The sequence below is a fragment of the Camelina sativa genome, chromosome 16 (assembly GCF_030686135.1).
Source record: "Camelina sativa cultivar CO46 ecotype springtype chromosome 16, ASM3068613v1".
Classification (NCBI taxonomy): Eukaryota; Viridiplantae; Streptophyta; class Magnoliopsida; order Brassicales; family Brassicaceae; genus Camelina; species Camelina sativa.
In genome coordinates this window covers 28,291,856-28,319,587 of record NC_141895.1, presented here as the reverse complement: position 1 = coordinate 28,319,587, position 27,732 = coordinate 28,291,856, and the positions used below count along the sequence as shown (strand labels likewise).

Sequence of the window (27,732 nt, the reverse complement as noted above, 5' to 3'; positions counted from 1 at the left end):
AACCAAAGTAAACAACAACAAAACAAAAATATCAGCAATTAATTAATTAAATCTTCCTAACTTCAAGCTTTTGTGATATTCGCTAGATCAAAAAGAATACATAAAATACGTTTCTATTTAAACAAAGGAATTAATTAAGCATCAAATCTAAGGTTCTCTTTGAAAAAGGAAAGGCATACATGAAATCTAACCTAACAAGTGGAATTGATTACTCATTACTCAACAGGTCTATTATATAGTAGACCTAACGGCTATAAGATAACGCCACCGAAAGTTATCATCCACCGCGGTCGTTTTCGTGTCGTAGCTCCGATGATGTCGGTGTGACTTCCCCTCTCTCTAATTTTGTTCTTTAATAATAATTGTGAATTCCTTAATTTGTATGATAATGGGCCGTTTCTTTTCATAATTGTTTCTGTTTTGATATACTCCGGTGTTCTTATAAATGGGCTACACTACATGGATCCGAGAGTTTAGGCTCAAAAGGTCATATTATGAGTTTATATTATCTATCATCCCTTTAGCAATGTTCCTTGAAATTTTCGCTTATTCGAATGTAGACCCTCTGTTATTGTTTTTTACAAACTTAGTTAATGCATGTGCTCCCCTTTATTTTGGCTCATTACTTATATTTCTCATAGTTTTGGTGCTTCAGCCATTTTCTCCATAGTGTTTTAGTACTGATGCCAAGGTTTTGACTTGATTTTTCTCTTAATAGCTTCTAATCTCCTCAACAACCGTGAGCTTTTACATCCATTATTGTATTGTTTTTTCTTTTTCAATAAGTTGAGTGCAAAGCCCCGGGATTCATAAATGAGAAGCTCATGATTGGTGAAGTGTGAATTTGCTATAACGTGAAATCATATAGTACTGTGTATATAAAAAAAAAACATTTGACGTATACACTGACACGTGGCAATCTGAAAACATGAGTTCAAAGGTAAGCAGATGTGATCCCGCCGGACTGAACCGACTGTTCCAAGACGTTTGTCTCATCCTCTGACTCTGAGAGGCAAGAAGGAGGGTACACTTGCCCCGAACTCGCACCATAAGCTTTCCAACAGAAAGACTCTGTCAAACCATCACCGTCTAACGGTTCAAGATCAATGTCTTGTAGAAGAATGTTGCGACATGGTGAACTATCGCTGCAAGATATCTTGATTGCTTCTTTTGATGCTGAAGTGCCTCTCACGCGAACAAATGAGATGTTCTCAATGGTAACAGCTGATGTCTGCAGTTTTTTTTTTTTAGTTTAGAAAAAAACTTCAGGTTGGATCAATATTTAAGACATTGTTGTACAAAGAAACGGCACACGTTCGGGTGTTCTTTACCTGATTCGCACACGGCTTCCGGGAATCGCAGTAATACTGATCGATGATGATGGGGTTCGACACATTCTTCATCTTGATATTCCTAAATATGATTTTTGAGACCAAACCACTTCCTCCCTGGTTAAAAACTTAAAAGGAGTGAGCAAGAGCAAGCAAGTTAAGTTCTTTTAATGTCATAAGGTGAAGTGAAGCTCTGATAGGAAAAAATCACCTGCCATGTTTTGATTCGAACACCATTATCAGTGTCAGAGATAGAGGCCGTATCAACCAATACGTCTTTAACTTCTTCCCAAGATTTTGATTTCCCTATGCTTCCAATGCTACAGAAAAAAAAAGAAAAATTAAGATTATGCTTTTGTCTGTTTGTTATATCTGCCTGGATAAAGATAGGTTACCTTATGCCATGGCCAGGACCACACACGATGTTGCTGATGGAGATTTGTGACGAGTTTTTAACTATCGAAACACAGTCATCTCCTACTCAAAACAGAAGTGATATATATATATATATTAATCAACAATAAAGAAAATACTAATAAGATTCAAGGTCTGGTTAAGTAAGTAGACTGACCTGTACTGACAGTGGTGTTGTCTATCACGATACCACGAGAAACGCTTATGTGAATTCCATCAGTATTAGGACTAGTAGCAGGAGCTATGACCTTTAAACGAGAGATGGTCACACGACGACAGCTAGTGAAGGCAATATGCATCTGCTGACTATCAATCACATTGAGGTTTTCAAGTTTCATATTTTTGCACTTGTGGAATGTTAAGGCCTATACACAAGGAGACAGAGTCTTACTTTTGTTTGTATCAAAACAAAGTAACCATACCAAACAGAGAGAAACCAATAGGAAGCTTACCGTTGGAGCGCCTCGACAAGGCTGCAATAAAAGATGGTTGAAACAAGTGTGAGAAAACATTTCTTAACATATTGAAAGGAAAAGAGTAAAAAAAAAGCAACAAACGTTGGAATGATTGCGTTTGCAAGATATTCTCCACCATTCTTGACCCATTCCATTAACAGTGCCGCCTCCTTCAACAGTAAAGCGGCTGACGCCATGGAAGTAAAGCCATTTCCGGCGGTTTAGGCCTTCCCAAGCATCTGGATCATCCGGAGCAATGATAGTACCAGAGATCTAATTGGGGGGAAAAAAAAGAGCAGAAAGCAATTAAGAGAATAATCTGAAAATTATCTCACTGAGAGATTCTTGTTGGGAAGCATTTTATTAAAAAAAACCTGCAGTGTGAGTCTTGATTTACAAGGTCCAGAAAGATCAATGGGGAGGACGAGGGAAGTGTAATTCTCTGGAACCAAGATTCTGGTTTTGGCTTTGGATGAACAAGCTGCCTTCCAAGCATCTGCAAACGCCTGCTTACCATATATTTATTTTTTTAATCACATTTATTTATCATTCCGACACAATTACCAGCGATGTCTGCTTTCCGAAATCCGACAAAGTTTCAAGATTTGAATTGAAAAAAAAAATCAAGATTGCTAAAATTGACACTAGTGTATGTAAAGCAAGAAGTGTTCTTGAGAGGGAGGGAGGGAGGGTTGAGAGAGAATCATTTACCTGAGTGTCGTCGGTGAAGCCATTGCCTTTGGCACCGAAATGGCCGACGTGGAGGAGCCGTTCGGATCTGGGTCGGGTCGAACGCTTTTGTCTTCGCGGGAGCTGGAGAAGCGATTCGAATGAATTCGCGTTTGCGGTCAGAGCGACTGAGAATACAATAGCTAGTATTAAGAATAGGAAACGATTGACAACAAAACTCATGATTTGAGCGTTCTGTTTTTAGTTAAGGACGACCCCCACGGGCCACGAGTGTGTTTTATAAACTAAAAGATTTTAGGGTGAATGTCATGAAAAACCCACTTTAGGTTGAGTTCTGTCACAAAAACCCACTTTTCACTCAGGATATACTTTCCTAAGTTTTTTGCTTATCTGTCCATTTTCCTTTTACATTTTTGCCCTTACTAACAACTTACCTCTCTTTCTCTCCTTCTTTTTTCTCTTTTTCTCTTCTTTTTTGTTGTTAACACTTTAACAAAGTAAAATATATTTATTTGTTATCATAAAACAAATTTTCTATTTATTTATATAAAATATGTTATGATTATATATTTTCTACATTTTAAGATACATATTGCTATATTTTTTTATGAATTTTTAGATTTTACAGTATCTATTAGTCGTTGAATATTTGTTCAATTATAAGTGGATAATCAATTGCAGTATTGTTAATAGATAGTTACTTGTGTTTATTCATACAAAATATACATACATAAATTTGGTTAGATCTTTATCCATAGCATATTATCCATAACACAACATAGACCAAATAAGTACAAAACCCTTTAATTCTAAATTTTAAATCCTAGAACATAAACCCTTGAACCTAAAACCAAAACTATTCACTTTAAAAAAAAAAAACAAAGTTTAGTGGATAGAAAAACTGTGGATAGGTCTCCATGGATTTACAAAGCATATCTAGACATTAAGCTGAAGAATAGCAGTTGAATGGTGGCTATGGATGTGATCATGTGGATATTTTTTTGTGGATACCAATGTAGACAGACCAAAGAATCATCATACAACATCCACACAATTAAATCCATAGACACCATGAGCTCCTTGCTTCATATTTTGTGTTGGTCCAGAAACATATACACTCATAAGTGGTTAATAAACAAAATAAAAATTAACAACATTGATTTATTTAGAACATTGAATATCAATCATGTGGATTAGTAGTTATGGATACTTATCTTATAATATTTTGCTCATTCTTTACATGAGCAGAAATTTGTCCAAGATAAATTAGCCACATAGATTTCTTTTAGCTAAATGTTTTTGTACTATTTTTCAGCTAGAAGTAGGTATATTAGAACTTAGAAGTAGGTATATTAGAACTTAGAAGTGTCACTAGAAGCATACTACACAATAAACATGGTCATTATTAATCTCAAAGTCTATCCACCAAATTCTGACCACGTGGATAAGCAATCCAGATGAAATTTATTGACAAGTTTGTTGCATGTTCAAACATCACTATAGTTTAGCCACTTAGATGTCTTTTAGCCAAATATTTTTGTACTATTTTTAAGCTAGAATTAGAGATATTAGAACTTAGAAGCGTCACTAGAAGCATACTACACAACAAACATGGTCATTATTAATCTCTAAGCCTATCCACCAAACTCTGACCACGTGGACAAGCAATCCAGATGAAATTTATTGACAAGTTTGTTGCATGTTCAAACATCACCATAGTTTAGGGTTTAGACTTTAGATGGTATATAGATTCAATGTCTATGTTTTGAGTTCAAGTTGTATTGTCTAAGGTTCAAGGTGTAGGATTTAGGGGTTAAGGTTAAAAGTTTAGGTTTAGGTATGTGGATGATGTGTCTATATTTTTAATTCATGGTTTAGGATTTAGGGTTCAAGGTGTATGGTTTAGGGTTTAGGATTTAAGATTTAGGGTATAAGGTTTACGTTTTTGGGCTTATATGGATTTAGTGTCTATGTGGTGTTAGGATTTAATATTTAGGGTATAAACCCAAAACCCTAAACTCTAAACCCTAAACCCTAAACCCTAAACCCTAAACCCTAAACCCTAAACCCTAAACGAAATCCTTCTAGCTGAAAAATAGTACAAAAACATTTAGCTAAAAGAAATCTATGTGGCTAATTTATCTTGGACAAATTTCTGCTCATGTAAAGAATGAGCAAGATATTATAAGATAAGTATCCATAACTACTAATCCACATGATTGATATTCAATGTTCTAAATAAATCAATGTTGTTAATTTTTATTTTGTTTATTAACCACTTATGAGTGTATATGTTTCTGGACCAACACAAAATATGAAGCAAGGAGCTCATGGTGTCTATGGATTTAATTGTGTGGATGTTGTATGATGATTCTTTGGTCTGTCTACATTGGTATCCACATGATCACATCCATAGCCACCATTCAACTGCTATTCTTCAGCTTAATGTCTAGATATGCTTTGTAAATCCATGGAGACCTATCCGCAGTTTTTCTATCCACTAAACTTTGTTTTTTTTTTTTAAAGTGAATAGTTTTGGTTTTAGGTTCAAGGGTTTATGTTCTAGGATTTAAAATTTAGAATTAAAGGGTTTTGTACTTATTTGGTCTATGTTGTGTTATGGATAATATGCTATGGATAAAGATCTAACCAAATTTATGTATGTATATTTTGTATGAATAAACACAAGTAACTATCTATTAACAATACTGCAATTGATTATCCACTTATAATTGAACAAATGTTCAACGACTGATGGATATTGTATAATCTAAAAATTCATAAAAAATATAGCAATATGTATCTTAAAATGTAGAAAATATATAATCATAACATATTTTATATAAATAAATAGAAAATTTGTTTTATGATAACAAATAAATATATTTTATTTTGTTAAAGTGTTAACAACAAAAAAGAAGAGATAAAGAGAGAAAAGAAGGAGAGAAAGAGAGGTAAGTTGTTAGTAAGGGCAAAAATGTAAAAAGAAAGTGGACACATAAGCAAAAAACTTGGAAAAGTATACCATGAGTAGAAAATGGGTTTTTGTGACAATACTTTAGGAGAAAGTGGGTTTTTATGACATTTGCCGAAGATTTTATTATACAAGAAGAAAAATCTCATAAAGGTGGGCACGTACTTAGAACTTTAATTAATGTATGCAGAGAAGAAAGAAACACTCTATTTATAAACGAGAATTACAGTAGAGATCGATCCCAGAATAGATTCCCTTTAAGGCTTTTACCTTATAGTATAGTTTTCGTGATTGTAGTGATGGTGAAATGACGTTGTGTTTAGCCACAAAGGAAAATGGCAAAAGAGCTTCAATTTTCAGGAATTTAGTAATGACGCATTTTGAATTTTTTTCACATACATTTATTATTGATTGATATTAAAATGTAGGTAATCAATCATAGTTCGTATACTCAAAATTGCAAGCAAAACAAAAGAATAACGTTTTGAGAAAAATTCGGTGCTTGTGGGGGCTAAAATAAAAGCCCAGACAACCAGCGAGGACTTAGATATTCTGCACTTAAATATTAAGCCCATACGATTATGACTAAATTTAATCATAAAACGCCATTGGTGATACTGCTGTGCTGACTAAAATATTTCCTTACAACAAAAAAACGAAACCGTCTAATACCACCGGACTGGTATCATTATATCATGTCATGCAGAGTGCAGACTAGTAGTTAATCAAAATAAAGAGTTTGTTATTATTGGTAGCAGCCAAAGTTAAGTTAGATCAATTAAACTGAACTAATTGATAACAACGATAGTGTAACACATCCCTAGACTAACATGTCTAAAATAATAATGAGCTAAATCACATATGCCGGACGGGTACTGTATGTCTGTATGTAATCAGAAATTAGAGATAAGAAAATCACATTCGACCTTCGTTTTTTAATTCCTCCCTACCAGGAATTTCTGGTTGTTACATATTTTTTTTGTCAGGTTTTGAATCACAGTCGCATCCTAAAAGAGAGATACACCTAAACTAATCAAAAATCAAATCGCTCGATCGAACAATCATAGGAGAGGAAGAAGATAGAGCCTAGTAAAATTTGATTTCCTCGGGAATCAGAAAGAGATTGTCAGACCACTGGTCGTTTTATTTCGTACATAACATTGGATTTTTGTCGGAGACCTTTATTTAGGATTCATAAAAGACGCTTTTTAAATTTACAATCCCAAGTACAAAATAAAAAACATATTATAGGATCAACCGGTAAAACTCGAAACCAAAACAGAGAGACATATAAACATCGTCTGACCAGTTCAAAGTTTAAACTAGTTTTAAGTTGTAAAGTAAAGAACACAAACAAAAACAGAAAATAATTAAAGAGATCCATTAGCAGCAGTAAGTATAATTAAGTAAAGTCTTTGCTTTGTGTTTTCTCGTCTTTGTGTGTGTTCTTTACTTTACTTGGTTGGGTACTTGGGTTGTTCATGACTTCATGTGGTGGCCTACCTGGATCTCCGCTTCGTTGGTCTTTTCCTCTGACTAACCTTCTTCCCCGGCGGTTTCTTCCCAAACGCAGAGCAACACCCAAACGCCGACAGCCTCGGAGACGGCGGGTCCACCGCCGGAGACACTCTCCCCGTGTTTCGATGGTGCCTGATGGCTCCTCCGCCGTTGGATCGACTCCTCTCGAGACCCCCTACTGCGCCTCCGTGATCAGTTCTGATCGGCTGGAGTCCTTCTCCGGCGATCGATTTAGCTGTTGTCTGCTCTTCACCTCCCGAGGTAATCATCAGCTTAGCCGCGTGTAGTTCATCCCCTCCCTGTGGTTGCGTTTCGCCTTTCTGGTCATTGGCTTGTTGGCTAAGCTCGGCGATGAGGCGATCGTCCCAGACTATACCTGAAGAGCCTTGTCGCCGGAAAGATATGGTGGATCTCTGAAGACCCGCCATGGACGGCGCTAACTGTTCCTCCTCCGTTTTCGTTTTAATTCTCTCTGTTTCTTTGTCCTTTGATGTATGTGTGTGTTTGCTAAAAGTGGTTCATCATTGTGTTTCAGAGGACTTTGTTCATTTTCTTCCTCTTCTTATCTCTTTATCAGTATATATCTGTGTCTTTTACTAATTAACTCCTTTTCTTGTCGTCTTATTATTACTCACATATATATAAATTTCCATTTATTGGATGACCTAAGCAAATAGAGTATTATCGCGAGTACCATGTGTTTAGGGGAGATGCGTAATCATTGTATTTATTTAGTTATTTGTTACGTAACGTAGTTTAAAAACGGGAGAGAAAACTGGGTCAAAGGCTAGCAACGGGTAATTATGGGAGTAGAATCTGGTATTAATTTTGAGCCTCATCTCATCTGCCAAAATATGATAGTAACATTTTCCAAGAGACATCACAAAAGCATATATAATAAAGTTTTTTCAAACCATTAGTCCAACATGGATTAATTAAGAAAATCCACCGTTGATGACTCGCTGTTCATGCCTGATTTATTTGGTTGGTTGATTGATATATAGTTTGACATTCTCATTAGATGACTGATTCGTCGTAATTAAAAAGAAAAAAGAATAATCAAACAACGAATTCGAACCTATTATTATCCTTAAATGGATAAAAGTAGAAAACTTTGAAAGGTGTGCATTATTATTTTGTTGCTAAAGGGATATATATCTTGCTTGCTGGACCATGCAATCCCATTTGTATTGTGGACAGTAACCATTCATTCATGTGCCACTCCTTCATATATATGGACAACAAAATTTGCGTGGCCATGATCTCGTCATATCTCTATCTTATAATTCACAAGTAAGTTCTCTATTAACTGCAGCTCTCTTCTTCTGACATCTGGCAAAAGTCTCAAATTTTTATCTTCCGCTATTTTAGTTTTAAAACACTTATTAAAACAACTAAATTTAAATTTTTTGACCAAAAAAAAACAATTAAATTTAATTTAACCAAAAAAAAATCGATTGAAAACTGCGCTTCCAAAAAAAAAAAACTGTAACGCTTCCCTTCTTCCCCCACTATCTCATTATGTCCACTTCTCAATTCTTCAACAATAAAACACAGATGATTTCATACAAAAATCTCTCATCTCTTCTATTTCTGATTCATGTTTTTTCTTGCTTTGATCAGGTAAAAAAATTAAAGCTTTGTTCTGATTTTAGGGTTTCATTATCGCTTGCCTCTTCTTCTTGTATTTTTCTCCAATCCAAATGTTTTTCTATTGGGGTTTTGAATTTGCAGAAGTATAGTTCCTTACATCAAGTAAATTTGTAAAGATCGAGTTACAGGAACACCATTGAAAGGAGAAGGTTCTGGCAAATTGAGTTTATTTGGGGGGGGGGGGGGGGGTTTGATTAATGAACTGATTGTCACAAGACAAGAAGAACAACAACATCAACAAGAATAAGATGACGCTTAACATTCGTCGTGAATCTTCCAAGGTTCGTTGATTTTGTTTCTCTCCTAATTCTAAATCATGGGTTTAATTTTCTTCAGATTATTTGGGTTGATTTGTCTTTGGTTTTTGAATAGCTATGGAAGAGATTTTGCTCTGAGATAACGACGGAGATTGGTCTTCTTGCTGAGAACTTGAGATATCTTCTGGCTGGTCCTATCTATCAGGTTTACATCTTAAAGTTCTGAACTTTTTGTTTTAACTTTAGTTTCATTTACTGAGAACTTTGATGTATATGATATTCACTCACTTTTGATCCAGTTTGCGGCTAATTCCAGAGTAAAAAGGCATGTCTAATTCTCCAAGGTTTGTTTTTATGAATAAATTTAAACAGTTTTCATATCAATTTTTTTGACTTGCATGTCTCTCAAGATTAATTCTTTGCCCACAAAAGAGAAACAATATGAATAGCAAAAATTCCAGAGGTGTTTGCAATAGTTCTCATGCTTTAATTTATGTTTTTTTCTCTAATTACTTCAAGTCTCATCAATAGTTCAGTTGTAATGAGCCAATTTTCTTTTAAAAGGAACTAATCAATGTTTGTTCCATTGCTTGATAGGATTCCAAGCAAATCTCAAAAAAAACTTTGGAAGAGAAACACATTAAAAAGAAAAAGAAAACTAATCAAAGCTTGGAAGAAGCATGTGTTATCTAGAAAAGCACAAGAGAAAAGGTGAAAAAATAGAGTAAGCCTTCACCTTTTACATACGACGAGATATACAGGAGGCCACCAAAATTTGTTGAATTGGTGGATACATACTGGGAAAAGGGCCATTTCGCACATGTACAATATCGAAAGTGCCAATTTATACTTGTACAAACTATTGGTGCTAATTTATATATGTACTCAAATAAAATTCAAATTTCATACTCAATTTAAAAAATAATGTCGATTTCAAAGTCAACATCAGCAAATATTAGTCAAACGCTGACTCAGATAACACATGTCTATTGAGGTGACATTGTATATCAAAATGACGTCGTTTTGGTGTTATAATTTAACTTTAAAAACAAATGTACTACCACAGATCGAACCCTGGTCCATCAAGGGTTTTAAACTAACCTTTTACCATTTGATCCCACAGACTTATTCGAAAGGAAGGGGAACTTTAATGTTTATAACTATGAACCTTACTAGACAAATTCATTGTGCTCACCGTTCTTCCATTCTCGTCGCTTATTCCGGTGGTTTGCTCTGTTTCAGGTGCTAACCTCCACGAATCATCGACTTAAAGAGATTATTTTACTGAAATTTTTTTGTAAAATAACATGAAAGACCACCATGGGCAGATCTGGGAGAGGAGGAGCCAACGAAGCCGGATCTGGATGGAGAAGAAACCACAGCGGAGCACGACCAAGAGCAGCCATCGACGATACCAAAGGAAAAAGGAAGAGGAGCGAGAAGGATGAAGATTCTCGTCCAGTGGGTATAGTTATATACATAAAATTTACATAATATTTTGAATAAGGCTGTTGAATAATTTGGTAAAAGGTTTGCTTTAAAAGCTTCTTGGACCAGGGTTCGAGTCTAGAGCCTTACTTTTAATTTCGAAACGAAATCACATCGTCAAAACGACTTCGTTTTTGATATATGATGCCACCTCACTAGCCATGTGTCATCTGAGTTAGCGTTTGACTAATATTTGTTGATTTTGACTTTGAAATCGGCACTATTTTTTCAATTGGGTATGAAATTTGAATTTTATTTGAGTACATGTATAAATTAGCACCGATAGTTTGTATAAGTAGAAATTGGCACTTTCGATATTGTACAGGTCGGAAATGGCCTTTTTCCCATACATACTGTATATTATTTTGTTTTTTTAATATAATGTTATTTTGTTGTTGTTAAAAGTCCTCTTTATCCTTTTATTTTGAGCTTAATAAACTTTCAAATACAATGTTCGATTTTATAGGTCTATCCATTTAATATTTATCTAATCATAACTAAATAAACTTTTAATCATCTCAAATTTCTTCAATGAATAATGAATTTTTTTTGTGAATATACAACAAATCTTTTGATAAAATACAGTCTAATACATAAATTTACCTAATACATAAATTTACCCGTGCATGCAGGCCCGGCTCATACCTAGGGCGAGAGGGACGGTGGCCAAGAGACCAATTTTTTTTTTCAAAAAAAACCTTAAGCAAATGGGATCCAGAAAAAAGGGGAAAAAAATTTATATCGAAAAGGGTCCAAAAAAACTATATGCCTAGGGACAAAAAAAATTACTGAGACGGGCTGCGTGCATGGCACGGGTCATAACACTAGTATAATATAATCCCCAATCAAAATATACACCGCAGGTACTGTATACTAAGATGCCCATATGCTTTCAAATCCCCTAGTGAAATCTCGCTACAATTATATGGAGGATCTTGAATATTGATTAGTTCAACCAGATAAAACATATGCGAGCAAAACGGCTGCAACTTAAATTTCTAATGATGGTTAGAAAGAGAAACCATATTGTTAAAAAAATAAGAGGCCTGTAACTTATAAACATAACTGTGTAGAACACCAAAATACATATTGTATCAGTTTCATTGATTTTTCTGATGAGTTTATTGAAAGAGTAACAAAAACATATGGAGTACTAAGATTAGAATATTTTTACCAATTTAACTGAGTTAGAAGATGAAAGTAAAATCCAAAAAGAAAAAAAAAAAATTTACTGGTTAAAACTTAAAAGTGAGTGGACGCGAATAAAAGAAAAGAAAAGTAAAAAAATAAGGAAGGCTCTAGCGCACTGTACAGCACATGGATTCCTCCATGGCTCTCGCGCTAAATCTCGAAAGCATTTTCATTCCCGCCCAAAAAGAAGAAGCCTTAAACTAAAATTAGTGTTTTGAGTTTTGCCGCCGCCGCCGCGAGAACTGAGTTAGGTTTCTGGCTGGATTCGATCGCCCCGCCTCGAGAACTGACACTGTTTCCGGTGCAGATCCATCTCCGCAAACCCTATTTTTTTTTTGTTGGGTGGATTCGATCGCGCCGCCGAGAGAACTGACACTGTTTCCGGTGCAGATCCAAACCCTATTTTTTTCTAGTGAGTAACGTTTGATTTAGATCTACGGTTTTGTCTAATTTCCCAAATTCGAATTTTACAATTTCTTATTTAATCTTTTGGGGGCGGCACGGGATGCCAGATGTTTGATTAATTGCTCTATATCTGTAGATGTCTGATTTCACAAATTGAACGAAAACAAAGTGAAGGAAGGAGCCAACCATGTACGGGAGAAAAGGGTATCAACTGTTGAAAGATTTTGCCTCCGGCGAGAAAGGCCAGCTCAAACCTTTTAACGTAAGTCCTCAACCTCTTAACTTTTTTGACTGGTTGGTGGGAGAAGCCCCTTTTTATTATTGTCTTGACTCGCTAAGCGATTAAGGTCTGAAAAAGTTCTGCTAAGAAGAATGTATAATGGAATATACTAGGCTAGACTTGGAACTTGACCTGTTATAAACATGATTCTAGTCTAGACGAATGTTTTTCATGTTGCTGCTTGTGTGTGATCATCAGTTTCACTCTTGCCCCTTAGATTTGTCCCTGATTGTTCGCCTGAGTTATATTCACTTCTTGTATTTCTCTTCTAACAGAGCAAGCTTTTTGACGAGACTATTGAAGAATGTGACCAGAATCACCATCTTATGCAGTCCTTGATGAGGTCTTTTTCCTTTCTCTTCACAAATTTTACACACTAGGGTTGCATTTTGCCCATCCTTCAGTAAACGACTTACTCTTCTCATTCATTGAAGTTGGATGTTTCCACTTACAGGAAAATGCAGCAAGAAGATTTGGATGTTCAGAACAGTAGAAACGCTGACCACTATGGAGCACTCATTCATCACCTTTCCTTGATGCGGAACAAGCGCTGCCTCATGGCTTATGTGTGAGATAACCCACCTTCTCTATCAATAACTCCAAATTAATTCAGCACAAATTTGTTAGTTTTTTTTCAAATATATAGCTGCAATTGTAGGTACAACCGAGCTGAAATTGTGCGTGATTTGGCATGGAGAGTAGGCCTTGAACTTCTCGACCTTCCCTCTGAAATCCAAGAGAAGCTCACTTCACTGGAGAAGGAGTACTTTAAGAACCATTCCGTTACTCTGAAATCATACATGGGAAAAGTAGGAATCGAGTTGAATGTTGTAAGTTCTCTTTTTTTCCACCACCCTGGCTTTGCGGATTATCATAAACATGAGTTAAATTGGATTTGATGGGACTGTTTTCTTGAAGGATATGGTGCCTCCAAAAGATCCTTACATCAAGGTCAGGATTCTGGATGATATTGATGAAGGAATCGTGCTGAGTGACAAAACAACAAATTTTGCCCGTCATTCTATGCATTTCCTCAAACGAACTGATGCGGAACCGTACATTGCTCGGGTCAGTCTTTTCCTTATTCCCTCTCTAGAACTAGAATGATCTAAGCACATAAACTTCCGTGTTTCATAAATGAGGAATTCAAAGAGTTTATGCAAAGCGCCTTGTCCAAATTTGCAGAGATGTAAAATAGAACCTTGACTACAGCCTTCCAGGGTAGGTTTAGTAGAAATATAAAGAATACTGCTAAAGATAACTTATAACTGAAAATCTTAGTAGTGATGCAAGTAGAAGCGTGAAAATTTCATAACGGGGAAACATTGCATAAACTGTGAAAGTATTGGTTTGTCTGGTCTACCATTTGATGTTTTTTTCATAGAATATATGCCAAAGCTTGTTTTTGTTAATAAGATGCAGTCTGATTCCATTACCAAATTTGAAAAACGGTTATTGTGTGTACCAATCGTTTGGATAAAGTGTTTCTAAATGTTGAGATTGTGAATGGGAAAACAGGGACAAATGGAGGAGCTGACAGATTGATTGATGAAAGAGAAGGCTCGGTCTGGGTCAGTGATTAGAGAAGAATGTAAGCCTTTTACTTAGCCTTGTATAATTTGTAAGACAGGAACCTCATACTCAACTCATGTAACAATTTATATTTGATCTTACAAAGTTACTTAAGTTACTTTGTCTCTGAGGGCAAAATAGACTGGTGATATTCCAATGAGCAAAAGGCATCAAAATGCTCTGTAGTTGTTTCTGTAACTTGCTGGGCTATTCACAATATACAAGTAAAAACCGTGCAACTAAAAAGATAGAAATCGTCCACAAATTCTGCAAAAAAAATGTGAGAATGTTGCTTGCTACTCATCTTGTTGCAGAAAATTGAAGGTTTTGACTTTGCATTTTCAAATTGTGTTCCATGTTTCCAATTTACCATCACTACTTCTCTTCTTCAGTATTTTATAATTCAAACCAAAATTTCCTCCAAAAATAAAAATAAAAACAAATATTTCCTTAAAAAATGAAAAAAAAACATTTACTTTTCGTGTTGACCAAAAAAAAGGGAAAAACGTGGGTGGGGGATAATATTACCACAGTTCTCTCTAAAATTTTGGTATTTTTTTTGGGTTTTTTCCCTCTGCAACGAAACCTTTTGAAAATTTTGGTGGTGGAAGAAAATGGCTGAATGGAAGAAATGGGCTTCGATAATCTCCGTTGTCGCGTCTTCTCTGTTCTCGTTCCTCATCGTCTTCCAGATTCCTCTTTTCAGGTTTCTTTCATCTTTTCCCCGCAATTTTTTTTTTTGTCTTACCAAAACGTGATTTTGTCTTTTCCTAACGGTTTTTGAATCTATCAAAACGGCTTTGGGAATTAGGGTCTCTGAACATGCGTGTGCCAAATTGGATTTTTCTAGATTCTAGCAGCAGCATTTGATTTCATTAGGGATTTGAATAACTGTATGTATGTCTTAGACCCAATATTAGTCCTCGGTACATGTGATTATTGTGTGACTGTGTGTTGCAGAGTAGCGTGTAGGAACAAGAGGTGCGAAACACCATTAGAGGTTATATCCTCTGAGTTGATTGCAAATGAACTGGTCCCTTCATATGTTGTCAAGACCTTCCTTTTCCCTGGTGCCTTTGCCAAGTCTCTCCTTGCTGCTGGCTCCTCCAACTATCACAACTTGTTCACCTCTTACGGTTTCGACCACATTTATCCATCCTCCTTTTCAACTGATATTCATCATCTCGAGGTTTTGCTTCTTCCCATCTTTGCTATATATCAATGCCTTTCATTACTTTAACCATGTTATCATATCTGCTTGTTCAGGTCTTTGCTGGGAGTTGTTTATGTCTGCTTGGTGCTTTACTGAACATCTTCAAACCCACAAGGATTAGCTTCCTCGGAACGCTTTTGATCTACTGGGGTCTTGTCAGAGACATGCTTCTCTTGGACTCTGCTCATTATTGGATTACCTCACAGAGAAACTCTGTTCGTGTCTACCCAATGCTCTTTCTTGCTTCCCTTTCTGCGTTTCTCTCCATGCGAAGCGACCTCAGGAAGATCATCAGATGTTGCAGATCTATGCCCTCCTTATCCACCAAAGGAGACTAGGCTTCTCTGCTTCACCAACTTAATTCAATAGACAGATTCCAGTGACATAGTAAAACAACAACTCATTTTGTTTTTCTTTTTTCTCTTTCTGTAACTTAGGATGTTTACAATCAATCTTCCTAATGATGAATGTGCGATTAAGGTTTCACTAATTCTTTCCCATCTCATCATATTCATGATGTATTTCATATACATATATTACATCATCTCTTGGAAAAAAAAAAAAAAAAAAGAGAGTTAATCTTCCATGAGAGAAGACAAAACCAATAATAATGCTACAGATGGGTAAAAAATACAAAGACATGTCTGCATATGATACAATTGTAAGAAACCAAATGTATTTCTAAATAGAAAACATACACAAAGAGGAAGGCATGTGCCCTTAAGTCGCACACCTTTCTACGATCCTCTTCTGCTTCGGCTGCCAGAACCATGAGCCAGATTATGAGATGGTCCCCCGCTCGTCTCTGCTCCTTTTAGTTTCTGTGCTTCCAGAACCTCAGCTTCCTCCATCAGCATTGCTAACTGCACAACGCACAACAGGTTTTCAAACCCAACATAAACATAAAAACCATAAGAGAGAGAGAGAGAGAGAGAGAGAGAGAGCTTATTATAAGGAGAAAACATACCCGGATCTTGTTCTCCCTCAGCCTACCTTGAAGTGCACTGATGGCGGGACTCAAACTGCAAAATCATATTAGAACCACCCATGTAACAAACGACAAAAACCACAAATCAAATGTTATAACACGCTTCACTAACCAGTATTCGATCAGCTTGCACATGGAAGCCTGATATGTTGATGTGTTGTGGATGAAAGCAAGAGGATGAACTCTCCCGTCTCTAGAGAAGAAACACAAGGAGCTTTTGCACTTTAAACCTCTATTATTATTAGGTATGAAATAAGATTTATATAAAAAAAGAGTGAATCAAAAACCTTATGCTTTGCTGCACGGATTGGTGGTATGCAGCTCGTTCCTCCTCGTAGAGTACTCTTTGCAGATCCTTAAAAGAAGCTAGAGGTGAATTGAGTTCAAGAAGCGATGAAACATCACAAGACTAAAGCTTTGTTTCTTCCTCTGTTGCAAAGGAAGTGCATTTGTGAATTGCTTGGTTTGGTGAGTACCGACAAGAAGAATTATTTTATAGTTCACTTCTTTTGGCCCTTAAAAATGTAAAATTACATTGTAAATACCTTTTGTAAGTGAATATAAAATGGTATGCCACTTCATTGAGTGATTGGTGCCACTAGAAGTTATGGAAAATGTAACCAAAGTATATCCAACAAAGGACATGACTCGTGTGTGGATAATACTTCAGGAGAAACTAGATTCCAAAACACAAGCAGAATAGCAGCAAAGCAAATACTTGAGAACCATAAAAGAGATTTGATAATTATGTTGAAAAGCCCAAACAGCTTAAACTCAGGCTCATTAATCGTTTCCCCCCAACGCTTAAAACTCAAAAGTATAATTGGGCTAGGCCCATTACATCCAAGGGGAGAGAGAGCCGCAAAACAGTATTAATTCCCAATTCTCGTCTCCCGATCCGATTAGGGCTAGCCGCAAAATCATATCTCTCGTCTCCCAATCCGATTAGGGGTTTCTAGACAGCCGCAAAATCATGGTGGATTCTACCCGTCTCGTCTTGGAATCTAGACAGAAAAGAATAGGGAAAAAACGCCAACTCTTCAAACGAAGAAGTTTAATCAAGATGGCAAGCTTCTGGGACGGGGAATCTAACGACATTCCCAAGAACGCGACCGTTCCGAATGTCTACCGCAATATTCGGCGTTTTTGCTACCGACAGCGGTGCCTCCTGGGTGACTTAAACGTTTATGCGGCTGATACCTGCGAGAAATTGGAAGACAGGCTCAACGAACTGAAGGAAATTGAGGGAGTGTTTGTTCATTCGGTTCGACTTATTCAAGATCCAAGTGAGTATTTTTTGTGTTTGGTTGCATATTCTCTTGCATATTCTCTTGATTAGAATGATTAGAATGACTAAGCATTATTCTCTTGCACTTCTTCTGGCTCTTGATTAGAATGATTAGAATGACTAAGCATTATTCTCTTGCACTTTAGCATTATTCCCAATCCATGTTTCTTGATCAAAACCAGATAATTCCTTCATGTAACCCTTTTCTAACCATTTCCACCTCTCTTGTTCCCGCAAAACGGAACAGTAAGTGAGCTGTAAGTTGATAAATTAAGGGAGAACCTTGACTGTTTCATTTTCTCCAACACTCTAATCACTTCATGCTCTATGCTAGCTTGACATAATCTCGAAGTCAAAACGTAAGAGATGTTGTAACACTCTGCAATTCTATTTTAACAATCTTTACCTTCTGTGTTTTTTTTTCCAGATCTTACTGAGGAAGAAGAAGGAGAAGAATTAAGGGATGTGGCCGATCTAGAAATGAAGGAAGATATCCTTCATTACGCTCTGATACATGAACCGCCGGCCCCAATCTTTGTGATAACCTCTGATAAGGATTTCGTTGCCACAGTCGACATTTTGAAAATAAAGGGGTACGACATGTATCTGAGTTACATTCTTAACAAAGCTGGGACCCCGATCAAAAGTTTTAGGGATTCCATAGAATGGTCAAAGTTGGTGTTTGACAAAGACGAGGCTCTCGACCAGCTCATGTCGTCTACAAAGGCATATTCTCCTCAATCTTCTCTTCGGGTAACCGAACCCATGGGTTCTGTTAAGGTAATAAGTTAAGAATGAGGCCTAAACCTATTCTCCTATTCCATAATGAAACTTTGTTTTAATCCATTTCTTTTGTGTCAATTTCAAGGTGTTTTGGGATCCAAGGTCTGCTCCCACTGATCTGGATGGAAAGAAGATTAGAGTAAATATTGAAAGAGGGTTAAAAGTTGCAGGCTATCAAGGTGGTGTAGAAGGACCTATAGTAGCCTTCGTCAGAAACGGTGTCTACCCCAAAACTTCAATGCAGACAATGAAGGCAAATGGTATCGACATACAGCTTGTTTACCCCCCTAGCAAAGCAAAAAAACCAAACGAGGGCCACATAGATTCGAAGATTAGTCATGCCATACACTTATGGTGTTTAGACCATCTGAATGCTTACCCGATAGTTCTGATTTCCAATGATATCAGGTTGGCTTCCACAGTCGGTAAATTGGTCAAGGATGGTTTTAAAATCATCCTTGCTTGTGAGACAAGGGCTCCACCTGATCTTAAGAAAGCTGCTTCCAGTCTACTCAGTTGGAGAGATCTTCAGCGCTCTGACGACTCAGATGATGACTCAGATGATGACTCAGATGACAACAGTTGACTTCAGCGTGTTGTTTTCTAATTTCGCTTTTGAGAAACGCACGGGGACCTTATTAATCGGCGATGCTTGCTTTCTTTGTTTGCTGTGCTATGTTATGTTGTTTGCTATGCTATTTTTCTTAAAATGTTTGTTGTCACATGAAACATATAAGTCTATAATATATGACAAGACGATACTAATTAAAAAGAAAAAATAAACCCAAATACGTATCGACTTATAAGAATTGGTAATAATAACTGAAGCAAAGAACAACACCGCCTTTTTATTTTTTTTGGCTTTTATATATCTCAAGCAAAAATTGTCCGATATTACACAGAAATTCCAAAATATTATCTAAAAACCATGCTAAAACTGTGAATCATTTGAACTTTTATTTCATAACAATTATCCTTCACATCCTTATTCTGTTCCACAGCAAGAAAGAAAACCCAAGGGCTGAGCTTTTATTAGTAGAAGGATATGAGTGGAGCCGTGGAGGAGACGAAACTTACAATTTCCAAGCTTTCTCTAACACACCAAATCAGTGTCTCTATTCATATCTCCCAAGCATACGTATTTGATCTGTGTCAAAGCCAAGAGCCACGACTTAATATACGAAAAGTAATTTGTACAACTTTATGCTAAGAAAGAATTCAAAAAACAGATTCTCATTGATAGTCTCCATGCTAGTTTGGGAGCAATCGGAAAATGTAAAACTAACCACCTATAAGGCTAGCCTTGCATACTTTATTACGTCTTCATGTGAGATTTCTAATATTATATAAGACCAATTCGATCCACTGAAGCGTAGTTCAATAAGAGATAAATGGGTGTTCTGAGTTACCTCAAGATATTCGTCCATACCATACTTGGATCCTTCCCTTCCAAGACCAGACTGCTTCACTCCCCCGAATGGAGCCACCTGCAAATCAAAAGATGTAAGCAAATGTCTATCTCTTATTAGGAGAACGTGGTTCTTTCATTTCTGGTCTTACCTCTGTTGATATGAGTCCTTCGTTTACCCCTACAAGTCCGTATTCAAGTGCTTCAAATACACGCCAAGATCTTTGGACACTGTTTGTGAATATATACGCAGCAAGTCCTGCACACACAACACATTCCCACTTATTATGTCAGTCCAAGACTGGACATATACAAGGAGAAGGTTACTAATATTACATGAAGACAAACCTGCAATTTGTGTCGTTAGCGATTCTGATAGCGTCCTCCTCTGTTTTGAACCGAATAAGGGGAGCTACGGGTCCAAAAATTTCCTCCCTATAAGAAGCAACATATGTAGTTCTTTTGATCACAAAAATGCGATGAACAGTAGATGTTTCTAGTTCATCTTTAGAGAAACAAAAAAAGCTATAACACTACAATTATGTGAAGCTTTTAGTACTTACTTAGACATAATCATGTCACTCGAAACATCACGGATAACAGTAGGCTCATAGAAAGTCATCCCTAGACTATGGCCTTTTGCCGCCAAGAAGGATTTTTGCTCCCTGTAAGAAGAAGACAACAACAAATAAGATATTTCATCTCTAATGTTCATATTAAAGGAATACTAGAATTGTGTCTTAATGAATGGCATACAAATAGAAAATATGAACTGCCTCACTTAGAAATCAAGGATAGCAAGGACGCAAATGAGAAAATACAAACCTTGGAAACTGCATCTTGTACGAATGACTCTACCTGAAATTATTAAGCATGACGAGTAACGGAGTAAGTAAGACTGTTATCATTAGTGCCATCAAATATAATTGTTGTACATGGAAACCAAAACAGAAACTGGAAAGTACAACCAAAGTACCTTATGCACTGCGTCATCGTTTATAAGTGGACCCTGTAAGAATGTTGAAGCGACATATAAATTTACAGCAAAATAAAAGGGCAGACAAGAGACTTGGGGTGCTAGTTGACAGAACGTAGAAACGAGGTGCCAATAGTGTGATCTGATGACTGGATTTGATAGCAAATAGCCTAAATTCTCAGAAGCATAAGATCGATAAAAGGACTTACCTGAGTTGTCCCTTCCTTAAAGCCATCTCCTCCTACTTCTAACTTTTGAACCGCTTCAGAAAAGGCCTCAGCAAATTTATCATAGATACCTGTTGAAAAGATATAACATGCTATGTTAATACTGGATGCAAGATCCAGGAGGGGTGTGTCGAGTATCCCAATACTTACCATCTTGCACAAGTACTCTGTTCGCACAAACACATGTCTGACCACTATTCCTAAATTTTGCTGCAAGCTGCAATCACAGTAAATAATGTTTTATGGTGTGGGCAATCGCTATAGAGCTCGGAAAGGTGGAGCCTGGACGTAATTAACCAGATAAAAAGTAAGACACATCTCATATGGTAAAGAACCAGGATATTGTCACTTCCAAGTAATTTTTCCAGATGGATCAACATTTTGCATCTTTTACAGAGATCAATGCCCTAACACGCATGACCAACACTTACCGTTCCCTTTACCGCTACATCCAGGTCTGCATCATCAAATACTATGGAGGGTGCGTTGCCACCACCAAGTTCTAGAGAAACCTACGCAAGAAAAAAAAAGAAGAGGTACCAGTAATATATGATCTGGAGAATATATATTTATAAATAGCATGATATCGTTGCTTAAGCATATGCCTTCTTGACAGTAGGTGCAGCAGCTGCCATCAACTTTTTTCCAACTGCTGTTGATCCTGTGAATGTGATTTTCCTCACCTAAGTAGCACGAGAAACAAAACAGTCAATTGATAAGGTTACTAACCATGGATCACTACTAATGGCATATACATAAATAACAGGAAGTACAAAAGATAATTAAAGAGACCTGTGATGTGGACTTGTAAGTAAAGCATCCCCGATTTCAGGAGCATTTCCCATTACTACATTAAGTGCACCCTGTTGGAAATACCATTCAAATTAATCATGAAATGTTACAAATACAAAAAAACAGGAAAATTCCAAAGAGATGGTCTGGTCAGATAGTTCAATAGCACACAAAAAAAAACATTGTTAAAAACTAGCCTTCAAGCCTCACAGTCATACATCAATGGGTCATAAATCAGATTAGGAGCCACATTGACAAAAATGGAAACGCTAGGTCAAATCAAATCAGATTAGGAGCCACATTGATATTGTTGAAAACAAACGTTTTTTTTTTCTTTTTTTTTTTGGTCATGTCAGTTGTTTGATTCTCCAGCAACAACAGCAGCCGCATTTACTCAGTTTGGAAAGGATGGTTGTCTCAGTTATCTCTGTTCTCTCCTTCAGAGATTTGAGGCTGCAGGTACATCTATCAACATGGCTATCATTTCCGTTGTAGCTAAAGAGTTCCACTGCTAATAAGTTTGCTTTATCAATCAGTTCCCACAGTTTATCCATCTGATCAATATGCACGCCTTAGTATAATTGACACTCTTGAAAGCTTACGAATCGATAGGGATTTCAAAAACGAAATCAAAAGCCTATTGGATGAAACCTATAGGTATATTGAAACTTGTTTTGATGGTTCTTTAGTTCAAACGGTAGTTTTATTTAACATATTCATGATTTTTGGAAACTATTATTGACCAATAAACAGATACTGGCTGCGTGGGGATGAAGAAATATGTTTGGACTTGACCACTTGTGCTTTGGCTTTCCGATTATTGCTTTCTCATGGCTATGGTGTGTCTTACGGTGAATTGACCTCTTTCTTTCGGATGCATATATATAGCCTAGTTTTGAGTTAGGTGCATGTCCGTGTAATATGCTGATACGCTGTGTTTGTTGCAGTTCCTCTAAAACCATTTGCAGAAGAATCTGGTTTCTCTGATACTTTGGAAGGATATCTTAAGGATACGTCTTCTGTATTAGAATTATTTAAGGCTGCCCAAAGTTATCCACATGAGTCAGCTTTGAAGAAGCAGTGTTCTTGGAGTAAACAATATCTAGAGATGGAAGTGTCCAATTGGCTTAAGAACTCTGTTCGAGATATATACCTCAAGAAAGAGGTACATAAATCTCTTTTACATATCTATCTTCCTGTGAGAGCTATTTGAGAATCTTATCTTTTTCAGGTTGAGGATGCTCTTGGTTTTCCCTCCTATGCAAGCCTAGAAAGATTAGATCATAGGAGAAAACTGCTCAATGGTTGCGTTGTTGAAAACACCAGTGTCACAAAAACCTCATATCGGTAAAAACTTTAATTCATTTCGTTGTAGCTTGCGATTCTTTGGCACACTCAGCTTCCATTAAACGACATTCTAACAAGGACATCAACTATCATTCTTGATTTCTTCTGTGTTCTAGTTTGCAACATATGCAGCTCTGATATCCTGAAGTTAGCTGTGGATGACTTCAATTTCTGCCAGTCCATACACCGGGAAGAAATGGAACGTCTTGATAGGTGCGCTCCCAGCTAAGCTTTATCATTCTTGCATAAGCTAACTAGTTTTACTTATATAACCACACACTTGAACGAGTCCACGTCATGGCTTCAGGTGCTACTTTTATTTGTTATATCGTCACAAAAGAGCATATTCATTTGTCCATAATGCTGCTCACCAACTTGCAGGTGGATTGTGGAGAATAGATTGCAGGAACTGAGATTTGCTAGACAGAAGCTGGCTTACTGTTACTTTTCTGGGGCTGCAACTGTATTTTCTCCAGAACTATCTGATGCCCGTATATCTTGGGCCAAAGGTGGAGTACTTACAACGGTTGTAGATGACTTCTTTGATGTTGGAGGGTCCAAAGAAGAACTGGAAAACCTCATACACTTGGTCGAAAAGTATATTGATTTGCCTCTTTCTTTCAAAGCTCTTCCTCTGCTTGTTCCCTCATAAAAGCATAATTATTCTTCCCTTACAAATTTCAGGTGGGATTTGAACGGTGTTCCTGAGAACCGCTCGGAATATGTTGAGATCATATTCTCGGTTCTAAGGGATACAATTCTTGAAACAGGAGACAAAGCATTCACCTATCAAGGACGCACTGTGACCCACCACATTGTGAAAATTGTTAAGTATCTATAATCCCACACGATTATATTATCTGTTGTTATCATATCCTAACAAATCGTCTGAACATTAGTTAATTCGTACGATATCGGATGCAGTGGTTGGATTTGCTCAAGTCTATGTTGAGAGAAGCCGAGTGGTCTAGTAACAAGTCAACACGCGTACATATCATTTGCATTAGGACCAATTATCCTCCCAGCTACTTATCTGATCGGACCACCACTTTCAGAGAAGACAGTGGATAGCCACCAATATAATCAGCACTACAAGCTCGTGAGCACCATGGGTCGTCTTCTAAATGACATACAAGGTTTTAAGGTTAGACTCTTCTTAAGATTTTAGACTTTGAACTACAACGTACAGTTGAAAGATGGCAAAGACGTCTAAATCCAACATGATAGTGGTAAGTAACCAACTTCTGCTCATAGATATAGGATTATGTATCCCTTTTTGATGTTTTTTTTTTTGCAGAGAGAAAGCAAGGAGGGGAAGCTGAATGCGGTTTCATTGCACATGGAACACGAGAGAGACAGTCGCAGCAAAGACGAGATCATTGAATTGATGAAAGGTTTAGCAGAAAGAAAGAGGGAAGAATTGCATAAGCTAGTTTTGGAGGAGAAGGGAAGTGTAGTTCCAAGGGAATGCAAAGAAGTGTTTTTGAAAATGAGCAAAGTATTGAACTTATTTTACAGGAAGGATGATGGATTCACATCACATAATCTGATGAGTGCTGTTAAATCTGTGATCTACGAGCCAATTACCTTGCAGGACGAATCTTTAACTTGATTTGGCAGGTCAAAAATAAGACTTTTGTCTTCTTTTTTTTGTTGCTACAGAATAACAAGAGGAAATACCAAGGCTGACTCTATATTCGTTGAGTTATTTTAAGATAAACTAATAAACATGTGGGAAAATTGTTAGTATAGCGAGTTCTTTATAACTTTTATAAGTCTAACTATAAAACAACAATAGAGAAAAATAGATGTTAGGAGACAATGTGATGTTAATAAATAAAAACTAATAGTTAGATTTAAAAGTACATATGAAAATAACATGGAACATAAAATGAGACCAGCCCGTGAACTCCTCCTCCTTCGACCTGTGCTGCACCAGTTCGAGCCTGTCACAAAACCAAAACAGCATCAGCACCAATGTCAGCAAAATTAGAAAGTTTTTGGGAATTAAAATCGAGACAAGAAGTTTCATTTACCTAAGGATGTTTGATCTCAGCAGATCATGAGCAGATTGCAAGGAAGAAGCACCAAGGTCTTGGAAACCTTGTTTTACGGCGTGCATTGTGTAAGGTATCAGCTTCAAAAACTGAGCCTTTATCTGCGACTGCTCCAACCACTCCTTGAGCAATCTTAAGTTTTGTTTTATCGCCTAAGTATCTTTGGTCACTTCCTTTAGTCATTGCTTCTAGTGATCCCATTCCACGGTACTTCTTGATCCTTTTACCGTCCTATCATTACCAAAAACAATCAAAACAAACAGCGTTTCAGAAAAAAAGTGTAAGTTAAACCGGAAGAAGATGTGACTATACCATACCTTATACTCATAAGCCCCGGGAGCCTCAGTGCTTCCGGCCAAGAAGCTTCCCATCATAACAGTTGATGCTCCGAGGACGAGAGCCTTTACAATGTGACCTGAATTTGAGATGCCACCATCCGCTATAACTGGGATCCCACTCTGAGCAGCGATCGAACAAACCTTGTACACAGCAGTAGCCTAAGATGTCCAAATCATAAATAAAAAAGGAAGGAATCTGTTAAGTTACATAATTCACAGACTAGAAGAATCAAACAGTTAGGATTCAGAGTATTTTTTTTTCATTTACCTGTCCACGGCCAACCGCACAAACCTCTTGTGTGGTACATATCGAACCAGACCCCATACCAACTCTCAATCCATCAACTCCAGCTTGGGTCAAATTCTGTGCCTGGTACATTGTGACAACATTGCCACCAATCACATCCAATTCAGGGTAAGTATTTTTCACATACTTGATCATCTCAAGCTGGTAAATAGAGTTCCCTTGAGAACTATCCAACACAACGGCACTGACCCCAGCATTAACCAAATGCTCCAGCCTCTTCTTATCAGATTCCCTCGTCCCTATAGCCGCACCAACCATCCACTCACCGTCTGGACCCACGGTCCCTGGCCCTGACTTGGGATATCCTTGAACCCTCTGTATATCGTCTTTGGTCACCACGTTCACAGTCTCACCATCCCTTTCAAGAACCACAAAGCCCTTTTGCTTATCCTCTAGTAAAAACTCAATCTTTTCAAGATCAATGTCCCATGGCACAACATAGTCGCTGCTGTCACAGCTCTTCATGTAATCGTAAATCTTCATCTCCCTATGTTCGTAATTCATTCTCGTCCACTGCGAGATTTCGATACATAGCCTAACAGTTTCGGAGTCGTCATTGTTCCTGCTTTATATCAAATCAAAACACACACTTGGATTCACCATCATTACACTCAAATCTATTGAACTAGTTCAAATCCTTAAAAACAGTGCTAGATTCCTGCAAAACGAATATGAATCTGACCTGTTTGCGTGACAAAGACGAATGAAGAAGGACCAAAGGCATCCAGAGAAGTAATCTCATACTCAGGGAACCTCACACCGGCGTCGGAAGCGATGGGATGTTTGAGGGACTTGGCTTGGCGTATAATGGATGCCTGAGCGGCGATGTCACAGTTATAGTGCACGATTCCAATCCCACCAAGGGAAGCCATTGCAGCAACCATGTGAGACTCAGAGACAGTATCCATCGGAGACGAAACGCAAGGTATAGATAGGGGCACGCGCCGACTAAAGCGCGTCGGTGGAGAAATCGATGTAGTGGGGAAGAAAGATGACGTCATCGTAAGTGTACGAGTATCCCTGACCGAAGAGCTTATCCGCCGGGAATCCATCTTCGAATGTCGACATGGCCGGTGGAGAAAAAAAAAGAAAAAGAAAAGAGAGGCGAAGAGTGTTGTCTGTACATTAGGGTTTCAGGCAAAGGGTTTTTGGGAAGACGACAAATTCTCAAAGTATTGAATTGATTCAAGTCGTTTGGAGCGTTGTTCGGACTTGTGTTGTGTCTTGGTGTTTGAGAGAGACGAAGTTTATTATTCTAGAGAGTAGAGTTTTCCTTCTATAGTGCGAATCTACTGATTGATATGTCTTTTTTTTTCTTTTTTTTTTTTTTCATTTTTGTCTATTTTCCATCTTCTTCTTTTTTCTTGCTAGATTCGTTTTGTTTCTTCTATCTTTCCTTTTTCTGTTTTTTTTTTTTTTTAATAGTTTACCACTGTTTTCAAAAATTCATTTTTATTTCCACTATTTTGCTTATAATTTAATTTTAATTACATCTTGAGACTGTTTCGTATTCGTTTATCAACTGCAGTTTTGATTCTTTTGACTATCTATCTATAAGCAAATAGCAAAAGGTAAGCAGTGTATGTATTCACGTGTCTGACGTTATGACATTATAGGCCGGATGAGTAATGATTTTTTTATAAGAAAAAGATATGGTGATGAGAATGCGTATATATTACTTTATTTCAAAGCTACAATATCATTGTGGGGGTAAAGGAATCTGTGTATAAAATAAAGGAGTGATTAGTGATAGTAGTTTAGTAGTAGATGCAACGTACTA

General features: G+C 37.0%; 4 protein-coding genes, 2 long non-coding RNA genes, 1 other non-coding gene and 3 pseudogenes across 13 annotated transcripts; 5 read left to right on the top strand and 5 right to left on the bottom strand.

The window, feature by feature from the left end:
- Positions 1 to 828: 828 nt before the first annotated feature.
- On the bottom strand, positions 829 to 3,219 carry LOC104752514 (putative polygalacturonase At1g80170). The gene is made up of 9 exons (XM_010474674.3): positions 2,912 to 3,219; positions 2,575 to 2,706; positions 2,303 to 2,473; positions 2,198 to 2,218; positions 1,903 to 2,110; positions 1,727 to 1,808; positions 1,543 to 1,651; positions 1,332 to 1,448; positions 829 to 1,231 (listed from the first exon to the last, which is right to left on the bottom strand). Exons 1-9 carry the CDS (start codon positions 3,110 to 3,112, stop codon positions 935 to 937), a joined length of 1,338 nt encoding a protein of 445 aa, XP_010472976.2. The 5' UTR covers positions 3,113 to 3,219; the 3' UTR covers positions 829 to 934.
- A 3,810-nt stretch (positions 3,220 to 7,029) lies between these two features.
- On the bottom strand, positions 7,030 to 7,995 carry LOC104752513 (MAPK kinase substrate protein At1g80180). The gene has a single exon (XR_015584057.1). It is a non-coding gene; the product is annotated as an MAPK kinase substrate protein At1g80180 (transcript).
- A 798-nt stretch (positions 7,996 to 8,793) lies between these two features.
- On the top strand, positions 8,794 to 10,214 carry LOC104752512 (uncharacterized). Of its 2 annotated transcripts, none has more exons than XR_761998.3 (5): positions 8,794 to 9,005; positions 9,152 to 9,316; positions 9,408 to 9,497; positions 9,592 to 9,636; positions 9,890 to 10,214. It is a non-coding gene; the product is annotated as an uncharacterized LOC104752512 (long non-coding RNA). The 2 variants fall into 2 exon arrangements; XR_015583739.1 differs by having other exon boundaries at positions 9,117 to 9,316.
- A 1,824-nt stretch (positions 10,215 to 12,038) lies between these two features.
- On the top strand, positions 12,039 to 14,346 carry LOC104752511 (uncharacterized). Of its 3 annotated transcripts, none has more exons than XM_010474668.2 (7): positions 12,039 to 12,383; positions 12,513 to 12,638; positions 12,932 to 12,999; positions 13,111 to 13,224; positions 13,315 to 13,486; positions 13,575 to 13,724; positions 14,175 to 14,346. In XM_010474668.2, exons 2-7 carry the CDS (start codon positions 12,564 to 12,566, stop codon positions 14,199 to 14,201), a joined length of 606 nt encoding a protein of 201 aa, XP_010472970.1. In that variant the 5' UTR covers positions 12,039 to 12,383; positions 12,513 to 12,563; the 3' UTR covers positions 14,202 to 14,346. The 3 variants fall into 3 exon arrangements, with proteins under 3 accessions (XP_010472970.1, XP_019093783.1, XP_019093784.2); XM_019238239.2 differs by having other exon boundaries at positions 12,071 to 12,355; XM_019238238.2 differs by lacking the exon at positions 14,175 to 14,346 and having other exon boundaries at positions 12,058 to 12,383; positions 13,575 to 13,834.
- Positions 14,347 to 14,731: 385 nt separating this feature from the next.
- LOC104752509 (uncharacterized) lies at positions 14,732 to 15,927 on the top strand. Its single transcript, XM_010474667.3, has 3 exons — positions 14,732 to 14,934; positions 15,189 to 15,417; positions 15,495 to 15,927. Exons 1-3 carry the CDS (start codon positions 14,843 to 14,845, stop codon positions 15,777 to 15,779), a joined length of 606 nt encoding a protein of 201 aa, XP_010472969.1. The 5' UTR covers positions 14,732 to 14,842; the 3' UTR covers positions 15,780 to 15,927.
- Positions 15,923 to 16,961, bottom strand: LOC147926052 (uncharacterized). Its single transcript, XR_015584541.1, has 4 exons — positions 16,717 to 16,961; positions 16,542 to 16,622; positions 16,409 to 16,463; positions 15,923 to 16,304 (listed from the first exon to the last, which is right to left on the bottom strand). It is a non-coding gene; the product is annotated as an uncharacterized LOC147926052 (long non-coding RNA).
- Positions 16,962 to 17,276: 315 nt separating this feature from the next.
- LOC104752503 (uncharacterized) lies at positions 17,277 to 19,283 on the top strand. Its single transcript, XM_010474659.3, has 3 exons — positions 17,277 to 17,715; positions 18,145 to 18,497; positions 18,586 to 19,283. The coding sequence occupies exons 1-3, from the start codon at positions 17,403 to 17,405 to the stop codon at positions 19,084 to 19,086; spliced, it is 1,167 nt and encodes a 388-aa protein (XP_010472961.2). The 5' UTR covers positions 17,277 to 17,402; the 3' UTR covers positions 19,087 to 19,283.
- A 304-nt stretch (positions 19,284 to 19,587) lies between these two features.
- Positions 19,588 to 21,956, bottom strand: LOC104752504 (succinate-semialdehyde dehydrogenase, mitochondrial-like; annotated as a pseudogene). The gene is made up of 12 exons (XR_015585051.1): positions 21,904 to 21,956; positions 21,717 to 21,789; positions 21,543 to 21,623; positions 21,262 to 21,328; positions 21,094 to 21,182; positions 20,885 to 20,917; positions 20,734 to 20,766; positions 20,472 to 20,573; positions 20,253 to 20,343; positions 20,061 to 20,189; positions 19,910 to 19,987; positions 19,588 to 19,647 (listed from the first exon to the last, which is right to left on the bottom strand). The product of XR_015585051.1 is annotated as a succinate-semialdehyde dehydrogenase, mitochondrial-like (transcript).
- A 45-nt stretch (positions 21,957 to 22,001) lies between these two features.
- LOC104753155 (ent-kaur-16-ene synthase, chloroplastic-like) lies at positions 22,002 to 24,862 on the top strand (annotated as a pseudogene). The gene is made up of 11 exons (XR_015585050.1): positions 22,002 to 22,052; positions 22,260 to 22,362; positions 22,440 to 22,560; positions 22,657 to 22,754; positions 22,851 to 23,068; positions 23,135 to 23,230; positions 23,279 to 23,463; positions 23,632 to 23,847; positions 23,935 to 24,076; positions 24,175 to 24,394; positions 24,548 to 24,862. The product of XR_015585050.1 is annotated as an ent-kaur-16-ene synthase, chloroplastic-like (transcript).
- A 118-nt stretch (positions 24,863 to 24,980) lies between these two features.
- Positions 24,981 to 27,312, bottom strand: LOC104753154 (inosine-5'-monophosphate dehydrogenase 1-like; annotated as a pseudogene). The gene is made up of 5 exons (XR_015584540.1): positions 26,635 to 27,312; positions 25,914 to 26,514; positions 25,625 to 25,804; positions 25,287 to 25,538; positions 24,981 to 25,196 (listed from the first exon to the last, which is right to left on the bottom strand). The product of XR_015584540.1 is annotated as an inosine-5'-monophosphate dehydrogenase 1-like (transcript).
- Positions 27,313 to 27,732: the final 420 nt, after the last annotated feature.